The sequence below is a fragment of the Taeniopygia guttata genome, chromosome 4 (genome assembly GCF_048771995.1).
Source record: "Taeniopygia guttata chromosome 4, bTaeGut7.mat, whole genome shotgun sequence".
Lineage (NCBI taxonomy): Eukaryota > Metazoa > Chordata > Aves > Passeriformes > Estrildidae > Taeniopygia > Taeniopygia guttata.
In genome coordinates this window covers 42,068,011-42,078,424 of record NC_133028.1, presented here as the reverse complement: position 1 = coordinate 42,078,424, position 10,414 = coordinate 42,068,011, and the positions used below count along the sequence as shown (strand labels likewise).

The window sequence follows — 10,414 nt, the reverse complement described above, 5'->3', positions numbered from 1 at the left end:
TTTAAACCTGAATGAAAAGCTGAGATTAATCATTATGTTCCCTTCTGTTTGTAGAAAAAACAAACATGCCCCCCTCCCCCTTCAGTGATTACTTAAGGCTTCTTGCACAAGTTTCTGGTGTTATTTGCTCCAGATAAGTTTGTTCAGCGCCAACATGCGGGCAACACCAAGGATTCCAGGAAGAAAGTCTGTCTAAAACTATTTCTTGTAATTTGACAGTCAACCAAGATGTATGTCAGCACTAGTGGGATCCAGCAGTGCTTATCTGCTGGAAAACACATACTCAGTGTGATGGGCATTTAACTGCATAAACAAAGAGCTGATATTTGAAAAAGGAAGTCATTGCTTTGCCTGCATGTTGGTGTTGAACACAATATACTGAGGTCCATGGAGAATCTCCATCTCAAACTGAAAAAAACTCAAATTTTGACTCTATAATAGACACAAAAGTCTGGTGAAAAATCACAAGCTTGTGATCTCCATGCTCAGGAGCACAAAAATTGCAGGTGCAACCTTTGTGGGTTCTCCTTGGGCATACAGTCATGGACTGTGCTTTACCACAGGATCACATATGACATTTCTTCCACTGAACCCCTTCTGTCTCACGCTGAGCATGGGGATGGTGTTTCACAGGCAAACATCTGCCCAGAGCTGTACACTCTTTTTCATTGTAGGATGATGCTCTGAAAACTGCTTAAAGCTTGAAGGATTTCGCTATGGTGCATTACATTCATTCCCTGGCCATAGCTTTCCCCTTTTCACAGTTGTAGAAACCAGGTGAGAAGGTTAAGTGAAAAAGTAGCTATTAATTTTGGGATCTATTTTGATAATCTGAAGTCTTCAGAGTACACCCAATGTGCAGATCCCATTGCTGGCAGCTGCCTCTCTGTGCCAGCACCATGGCTCAGAGAGAAGAGCTGGCAGCCAGCTCTGAGACACGTGAGTGTCTTGCCTCTGGTCCCACAGGAGCTGGGTGATCAGGGCAGGAATAGCACCTAATTCTGCAGGGTATCAGCTAAAAGTAAGGGACCGCTGTGCCCCACCCTGTCCTGCTATCTGTGTTACAATCTATGCAACAGCTAATGCATCCTTCATATTGCAGATGTGTATGTCACTTAGGTCCAAACTTTTCCCAGTTTGTTGATGCTTGATTTTGTGATCATCCATAGTAATATTATATTTGTAATTTAATAGGCCTTAAAAATCAATAGTAGTAAGAGCACATAAACCAGAAGAATTTCTGCCTTTTAAACCATGCTAACATAGGATGTGACAATTTTCTAGATAGCGTTCCAGGCACCAGTCACCAGGGTAACAGATGGCAAGTAGCATGTTCCAGACTTCTTCCGACCTGAGGGATGGCGCAGCACTCTGGTGACACTCAAACACAGTCAACTTAACTCTGGTCCAAGTAAAACTTGGCCACCAAGGCTAGAGGGACTGGAAAGAAGTTGACATCTGATCATAAACATTAGGTAAGCTAAGAGGGGTTTCCTACTTGCTGCAAAGGCAACTGCTGCGGGAAGCTGGGGTGAAGGAGGAGCTTCTCAGACTTCACAGTCAGGGGCTGAATCTGTGTGCCTGACCTTCAGCCTGTACTTCTGCTTTCATGCTGCAATCATTCAGTTACTTCTGCCAGTGTTTGTTTGAAAGGCTGGAGGCCAAGAGCTAGATAAACTTTGGATTTAACTTTAATTCAGGATCAAAGGACAGAAGTGCAGTTCACTGCTTCATCTGGCCTGCTCTTGGCTAAATGCCACAGTAACAGTTGGGGAGTCTGGGATTTAGAGGTGGTTTGTGTGCCCTAGATGTGAGCCTCACCTTGTTTGCCCAGCACTCTCTGTTTCTCCTGCCCTACCACCAGCTTCCACGTGGTGCCTTCTGCTCCTCCTGCCTGCCCATTCATGACCTGTCTACCGGTGCTTTGTCTTAGACTTCATTCTCCTTTAGACTCAGCTCTCATCTTCGCTTTCTCTTCATACCCTCCTCAGACTACCTAACCCTTTTGAAGTCATTACTATTCAGTCCCAGCACTTTGTCCCACATTTTCCCAATGCAACATCCCAGAAATCCTACAGGTCATCCACTTTATTTGATTCTTTCTTCCTCTACCTCTTCCTCATTCACTTTTTTTTTCCTCCTTGCCTTTGGAGTGAGATTCCTCTGTTTTGTGCTACAGTGGTCATTGGAAGAGTCACTGCAAGCTCAAGGTGTGAAACAAAGCCCATCAAATCCTTTAATAGACTTTTTACAAAGTGAGAGGTATAAACTTTTCTAAATACAGATAACTTTTACTATAGGCTACTGTCCAAGGGTCACGTATGATAAAAAATTATTCCGAAAAGAGAAATATGCTCAGCTGTCAGTATACAAAATTGGGGCAGTAAGTTCAATTGCATTGTACTTTCTTGCAAAAAATAATACTGAGAGTATTATTCTATTTTTAAGAGTTAGAAGAAATATGTCTTTTCTGTCTTCTTTCTGATAGATAGGGTATTGGATACCATAGCATGGAGCTTCCAGAAGCACAGATTGACAGATTTCTTTCAGGGCCCAGAGAACACAACAGTGGGCTGGGATCCTGCAGACTCTCTGATCAACTCTGGCATAGGACTTCTTTGGAAGATCAGGCTTCTTGGATTCACTGACTCTGACCCTTCTGACCAGTGGAGCAAATGCTCCTCTCCAGAAATTAAAATGATTTGTGAAAACTTAAAGACACCCATCAGCAAACCAACAAGAATAAGCCAATCTTAGTTATGGTGAGCAATCCATAAAATGCCAGCTCATATCCATGAAATGTGTGTAATTACAGCAGATTGCTACAGAATCACAGCCAAAATCTAAACCAGGTGAGGCAATTATGATCTAGCAGAGTATAAATACAGATATCAAAGTGACAGAAGTGAAAGGAATATTTTTTAAATCCATGTTGCAAATATATAAATAATATCAACTTAAAGTCATGTCATAGGTGGCATAAATTTAAAAGAGAAAGTGGAAGGGACTCAACCAATGCTACTCAAGTGGCTGTTTGCAGAAGAAGGAGTAGACTGGGCTTGCCAACCCTTCCCTTTTCTCCTTCCTTCCAGCCTCTCTACACATATTGCTTCAGCTCCATGGAGCCACAGGAGAGGCCTTACAGCAAAAAATCTTCAGGAAAACTGCTTTTCTTGGTGAGGAATTGAGTGTCAAGGCTGGCAGGGAGCTGTGCATCATGGCTGGTTGCATGGGTGAACAGAGTTGTGCAAATATACCAGTTCAGTGGTGTGGAGGGGTCATCTCTTCTCTCATCTGACCCTAGCTAATGATGCCTTCTTCTCTCCTGAGAAACCTGTCTTCCTCTTAGATTTTGGCCCAAGAGTAAATATTCAACTGTATCAAAATCTTAATAAAAATGAAAGGGAGTTGGCAGCTTATCATGATATGGAGATTCAGATGCAGGGAAGATGCTCAGCACCAGCCTCGCCAGACATCTGGCCATCAAAACTGGGAAACTGCTGAGGCAGTACTAACTGACTGTGAGGTCTCTTCTATCACTGCAGTGTGTTCCTGTCTCTAAAATAAAGCGCTTGAATGTGCTATTTAGAGAATACCAAGCAAACCTGTGGTCTTTCACAGGCAGCTAAAAATAAAGACTAGGACACAGCTCCTATTTAACTTCTTAATGCAGCAGCTTGAGGTAGTGATGGTTTCTGGCTCTGGGTATATCTTTTCTTGAGCAATTTATCCACCAGCCTAATTTTGTTGGCTAGCACACCCCTCAAATGCACTCATCAGATTTTGAGGAGTATATTCAGACAGCATTGCAAACTCTTTGCTGGTTGTGATCTGTGCTGCGGATTTGCTTATGTGAATCATGTGGGAAATTATTATCAGATCCAGAGAAAGAAAATACAATTATTAGCAAATCCAGAGAAAGAAAGTAACATGCAATCAATTTCTGCTGCAAATTTTAACATTTTTTGGTTGAATGGAACTGAATATGTTGAAGTATTTTCTAAATATTTGTGAAAAAAAGAGGAGTACATGGGAATAATAGCTGTACAGTGTACGACTATGTGTCATATAGCAAATGAAACTTATTCCTTGTAAAATTGGAGAAACTTGTTAATATGTATGGTCTGGAGTAAAATACCCGTTCTTGGTCACTAATACTACCTAGCACATCCCAAGTGAAAATGTATTCATTACTTTGTAGTAAGCTAAGTTAAATAGTCTTCAGCAGTAAAAATAGGCTACGTTCAAGTTGCTATGTACTTTGATCTATGTCACCAAACAACTTTATTAGAAGACTTGAAAACTTACGGATACTAGTCACATTTATGAAGAAATAAGTCGAACACATGCCTCTAAACAAAGAGCAGGAACTGATGGTGTGAAATTCATGAATGACTGAATCAAGTAGGTTTAATCCAACTATCAAAAGTTTTCTTTATTTTGTTTGGCCAGCTGCAGACCACAGATAACAAACTCAGACTTTTTTTGTAATAATCAAAAATTAGTTGAGAATGTGTACAGAAAAAAAAAACCAAAACAACCATCTACAGAGGTATGCGCTGCTCAGGGAAGAGTTTTGGGTACCTTACAGTCTGTGTTGCTTTATAGTCAAAACTGAACCGTGTAGTGTTTGCTAAGTTCAGTGTCTAAGAAAAAGATTTGCTTTTCTTGTTCAAACTGGTCTTTTTCAAATTGTCTTTTATGCGTCTCCAACCTAAAACAGAAAAAAAAAAGAGTATTTTAATGTTCTTTTAATGAAAGAAGTATATAAAGCTATGATGACATGTTGATAATGTTCATACATTGTTATATTAGTTGGCAATTAAAAATGAAGCATTTAAAATACACAAAGGTAAGGGATTATTCCTGATCATGTGACTATCCATTTATCTATCCATTAAAAGAAACAGTAATGTAGAAGGTGCACTAAAGTACTAATACTTCTGTGACAAAATGGTAAAAAAAGCCAACTTCCCTAGGATGCAGTGGGTTTAACTTCATCTGCCCACACGCAGTGTTTGAAATTATTACAATGTTCTGTGTTCATTTTAAATATCTCCTTGGCCCTGTGGTCGAACCTGTTTGACATTGTGCTGCTGTCCATCTACTGACAGTCTGTTGAATGGGATGATTTTCATTGCAGATTTCTTCATGGAGTACCACCGGTCACGCCAGGTTGCCCAGATAATGCCATTGTCAAATCCAGATGGACCAACATCTTCTGATGTGTACACACCACCTAAGAAACACCAGTTGGAGCAAAACAGTTAGTTGCTTTCTAAAATAGTTACTGTGCCCATACATTTTCTGGTCCTGACACCTCCATGGCATCCCTGGGTGTCCTAACAGACCCGCTTTGTTTTTCTCAAAAATAGGACTGATTCTCCCACTTTGGAATGGAGAGCAGTCATAAATTCCAACTACTGGTGTTAACAATTATTGTAAAGAATGGGCCATGCCAGCTTTGGGAAATCCAGAAGGCAAAGTGTACTCTATAAACATGTCTCACTTTCCTTTGTCACTGAAACGTGGTGTCCTGGACTACAATCCCTTAGAAGACACCTTACCTATATAATATTTGCCATTGAGGTGACCAGCATGGCATCTATTCATCCACCACCCAGATCCGTCTTGCTCAGCACAGTTGCCTTCGTAGTTGTCATTGTCATTATCATGGGTACTGAACCGCATGCCATTGTGGTAGGTGTAGGATTTATCACTTGGGTCATCCCCAAAATTGTATCCATCAAAGGCATCCCCAGCGTCACCCCCGATGAAGTAGGCATAAGTCAGTCGATACTTGTCCTCTTCACTTCCCACTCGGAATACAGCGTAGTCAGCAGTGCTGTGAACAAAGGGCAGTGCTGAATATGAGCATGCTGCACTCCCAGCTCATGCACAAGTGAAAAATGTATCAGCATTAAAACTGCAGAAGAGGCATTTATTGCATCCTAGCACTTTAAAACGAATTGTTTTTATGTGACTGTGGGCCTCAGCTCAGTGACACAGGTGTAATCAATTTTCATGCTCCAGTACCAGAAATATTTTCTGATTACTAGTCTTTAGCAATGTATGAAATATCCACATTATCAACACACACATATATATATATAATCTCCCAGGTTCATAATAGAAATAGAAAATAAAATAATAGAACCAGACCTATAATAATCATGTATTCCATAAGATATGTAAGACAAAGAAACTTGAAGAGAAGAAACAGATTCCTTCTGCCTAATGAATTAGTGATGACAGTATGTGACCTTCGGACAGGCACACAGGCCTGGCAACAAGTCACACCCAGTGACTGCTGTCACGGCTGTAAGTTCAGGAGCCAAAGCACTTCCATGCACACATTAGCTGGTGTAGGAGTTCATTATTTTTTAGGAGAGATCTTTTATCAGTATGAACTGATGCAGCAATGGGAGCAGTGGGTTTTAAGCTGTCATTTTCAGAAGCATCATAAGCAAATACCTTTTTTTGCCATTCCAGTCCTCCAGCTCTATTCGTAAGGTGTATGGCAGAGTGGACTGTGTAGTTATTAAATGCATCTTTTCATTGCCCAGCCAGAACTCAGTGGTGTCATCTGGAGACAGATGTCCAAATCCTTCCTTGTACTGGACCCAGTTTTTACTGAAGTCTTCGCTCCCATCCAGTCTCTGGGGGAAAAAACCAAGAACACCAATAACAAAAATAAAAACCTCAGTCAAAAAGATATGTATCATATGTAGGTAAATAAAAACAGTGCTGATGCAAAAGGTTTGTTTATAGCAATAATACATAAGTGGCATACCCTTTGTAGTACTGTCCAGCCATTGCCATATGAGTCAATCTCGCAGTAGACTAGGAATGACTGCTTGGCTCTTTGAGGCTTGATAAAGTACAGACCACTTTTCCTTGCACCCTTATTTGCAATGTCTTGACAATCTGAAGTAAAGATATTCCAGAGATCATTTTCGATCTAGCTACAATTCTATCCTTGCATTTATTTTATACTGTAACTTTCTTTGTGCAAGAAATGCAATTTATCTAAATACCATTGCTGCAAAGTTAGCTATTTAGCCCACATACTTCAGTGTCATTGCCATAAAAACTACTACCAAGGGTCACAGGACTTGTGTAACGTGAAGAAGAATTTAGTCTCCTGTAGAGTTTAAGCAGTGTAAATGGAATCTAATGGAATGATTAATTTTCTTTCCACATGGCTTAGTAGAAATGTGATAATGAGTTATATTCTTTTTGTCCCAGGTCCATGGAAACTCTAGTCATGTCCCTCATGTTTAGCATACATCTTGGGATAATTGCATTTTGCCCAAAAAGGCCAAGCAAGAACTAAGTTACACCTGAATCCTTGCCTGCAGAGCATCTAACTTGTACTGACCAGTTTTACAATTTGCAATTTTATATATCTTTGCAGAGGTCTATGACCCATAAGATTCCAAGCAGCAGCACTCGCAGCTGAATCAACCCTCCACCACACAGGAAACATTCTGCACACCTCTTCCAGTTGCCTCCTGAATTTCAGCCCGGTCCTTGCATGGCTCCTGACAGAGTAACTCAAGCTGGGCAATCTTCTCTTTCAGCTCTGTGATCCTGTTGCCGTTCATTATATGTGAGTCTGTCAACTGTCTGGACAGAGAGGCATAAAAATGGATTGTTGTATCTGCTGTTTGAGAATGTGTAATACTCATTCATTTTCCTGGACACATACCTCATGTATATAACATGCTGCTACACACACTCCTGTAAATCAGGGTGCCTCTATTAGCACTGGTATTCATAGTTAAGGACAGGCAAACTAGGAAAGCACGTGCTTACCCTCATGCGAAACCTAACCATATGCAAAACTTGACTCTAATCAGCAAAACTCTAACCAGTATAATGTATTAATATAACTCTATGGAAAGTTTTACTTTGCTCTCCTGAAGTAAACGATAATCTCCTCTTCAACTATGGATATATTTGTAAAACATATGTGCTCTAAATAAACTGCTGTAAGTGTCAGAATGCCAAAATAATTTCTGAGATAATGTCATAGAAGTGGAGACTTGTCAAAAAACGTATCCTTAAGATTTAGAAACATTAATGATGTTTTCAATTCTATTTCCAATGTCAATTTATAAAAGGCTATTACTGAGTTTATAGTTACTGATGATTTAGAACTAGGTAACTGAGGTAATTTTCATGGATATATGCAGCAAAATTGGCCAGAGTGAATGATTGCACAAATATTCCACATACTCTGCTTTACAGCAAAAACTCATGACCTCCAAAGGTCATGAAAAGAAATTTAAGGATAGCTGGCACAGCAGGAGAAACATAAATAAAAATATTGCCAGGCTTCATGGCATTCTTATCTTGCACTTCTTGCACAATTAGTGATTTATCCAGATGAGCAGAGAATTCAGTATCAGGTCCTATGATCTTTCTGTGTCTTGCTAGGCAGTTACCAACGGAAGTGTGGGCAGAACTGTCTGCAAGAGCACAAAAAACCTTTCTGAGAGAGGCTTTTTGGCACTTGACAAAAGAACAGAAAGAAAACAGTTTGTATTGTCACTGACAAAAGAAGTGGAAGATACCTACTGTATAGTAGTTTCATGAGACAATATAGTGTTTTCATATCTGATAATTTCTTCAATTATTTTCCTGGACTTTTGAGTGAAATCATCAACTGAATCTGTAAAATAGAAAAGGTACAAAATAATTGTAAAAAAGAAAAAGAAAAAAATAATAAAAAAAGAAAACCACATAATATTTTTCAGTTGTGTATGTATTTTTATATGCTCACTTGGTAATGTCTGCTTTTCTGAAGGATAGAGGCCTTGGATGCGTTTGATCAGATGATCTGCTGTTACTGTGGCGTTAGAAATCTGCTGCAAAAGCCTCTCCATTTCCTGCAGGTCATTATCCACAGTGGGATGGTATTTACTAAGGAAATCTGCAATGCCACAAGTTGTTGGGCAGAAGCTACCCTGAGGAGTAAAGAGACATTGTTGGCAATGTTTCAGGGGCAAAGGAAGCAGAGTAGAATATTTGGGCAAAGGAACCTTCAGACACTGCTGACATGAATGATAAAGGATAAAAAGGGCAGGCATTCGCAGTAGACTTTGCTGTAATTGAATTTACAGAGACAGTTTACTTGCACACTATGTGCACACAGCAAGAAAACTGTGCATGCCATTATTGTAGCATCTGCTGGATATGTGCTTCCGTCCACAGTGCAGCCTCCCATACACTTTTACCAAGCATATACTGCTATTGGTAAATGACAGGTTTAAGCAAAGTGCACTTAATGAGTACTGAAAACAATGATGAGGTTCAAGTGATAGCGCTAGTTAATAATCAGCATAGAAAAGCCTGGTTACATTCTTAAGATAAAAGGAAATTGTTCAGGTACTTACAAATCTCTCATCCAATATGCAGCAGTTTTCGCTGGTAGCAATGTACTGAAGAGAAGAAAAAGGGCCGTTTTTAGTGGATTTTCCCCAAGACCACTTTCTGCGCTAAGACGCAGATTCCTAAATGCTGTCTCTTCACTTACCGCCATGCTGGTAGAAAAGAGCAGGGAGAGGAGAGACCCCAGGGGAGCCCAGCTGCACAACCTCAGCCCCATCATGTCTGTCCCACTGGGTGCAGTCAGCAGAGAATGTCCAACCTAGCACAGGGTGGCAGCAGTTTAAGGCAGCAGGCTGAAGCTGGGGGCGGGCACTGGGAGGTGGTGGGAAGAGGTGGGGAAGGGATCTGAGGTGGATTCCCAGAATTTGCACATACACTCCTCCCATTTTCAGAACCCACTTTACGTTTAGTCGCCTGATCTCTGCTCCAGCCAGGTCTCAGTGGAGGCAGGAAGGTGAGACAAGGCATGGAGATGCTACACCTAGACACATTCATAATCAAACTCACACATCGCTTCATAACGGGGGCTGGCAGATGTTTCACTCTAATAGCACAGGGAAAAGCCAAGCAGTAATCTGAATTATCTGTACCAGCTATCAATTGCCTAACAACAAATGATATTTTGGGATTATGTAGGCCTCTCCTGCCACAGAACTGCACATGTTTTGCAGAGACACTCAATACCATTTTCCTAATTCTGTGGATGACAAAACTGAGGCAGAGAAAGGTGTGAAGTCATTGGGCAGTGGCATATCTGGAAAAGAAGTCTGTGGTATTTCTCATAGGCAATGAAAGTATGAATGTTTCCTATCCTTCAACACAGTGAGTCCATTCCAATGACTTTGGTCAATGCTTGCTTGCTGGGGAGCTAATGTTGTTGGTATCTGCCTTATTCAATACTGCTGTAAGAGTGCTGACAAGCCCTGTCTTCTGCCATGGGTTTTGTTCCAGCAAATTACTTCAGTACGTCCTTTTGCATGCTTTCTGTATTAGGAGCATTAACACCTTCCCACTCATG

At 40.6% G+C, this 10,414-nt stretch overlaps 1 protein-coding gene across 1 annotated transcript; it reads right to left on the bottom strand.

Annotated features, from left to right (window-relative positions):
- Positions 1 to 4,521: 4,521 nt before the first annotated feature.
- FGG (fibrinogen gamma chain) lies at positions 4,522 to 9,653 on the bottom strand. Its single transcript, XM_002196435.7, has 10 exons — positions 9,542 to 9,653; positions 9,402 to 9,446; positions 8,789 to 8,972; positions 8,584 to 8,677; positions 7,499 to 7,629; positions 6,794 to 6,927; positions 6,475 to 6,659; positions 5,568 to 5,845; positions 5,079 to 5,239; positions 4,522 to 4,714 (listed from the first exon to the last, which is right to left on the bottom strand). The coding sequence occupies exons 1-10, from the start codon at positions 9,614 to 9,616 to the stop codon at positions 4,700 to 4,702; spliced, it is 1,302 nt and encodes a 433-aa protein (XP_002196471.5). The 5' UTR covers positions 9,617 to 9,653; the 3' UTR covers positions 4,522 to 4,699.
- Positions 9,654 to 10,414: the final 761 nt, after the last annotated feature.

Bases quoted from the DNA above. Each gene is read 5' to 3' on its own strand.
- FGG (XM_002196435.7), bottom strand. From the start codon at position 9,616: ATGATGGGGCTGAGGTTGTGCAGCTGGGCTCCCCTGGGGTCTCTCCTC. The intron at 9,447-9,541 runs GTAAGTGAAGAG...TCTTCTCTTCAG, and splicing joins TCTTTTCTACCAGCATGGCG to TACATTGCTACCAGCGAAAA. The intron at 6,660-6,793 runs GTATGCCACTTA...TTTTTCCCCCAG, and splicing joins GCTGGACAGTACTACAAAGG to AGACTGGATGGGAGCGAAGA.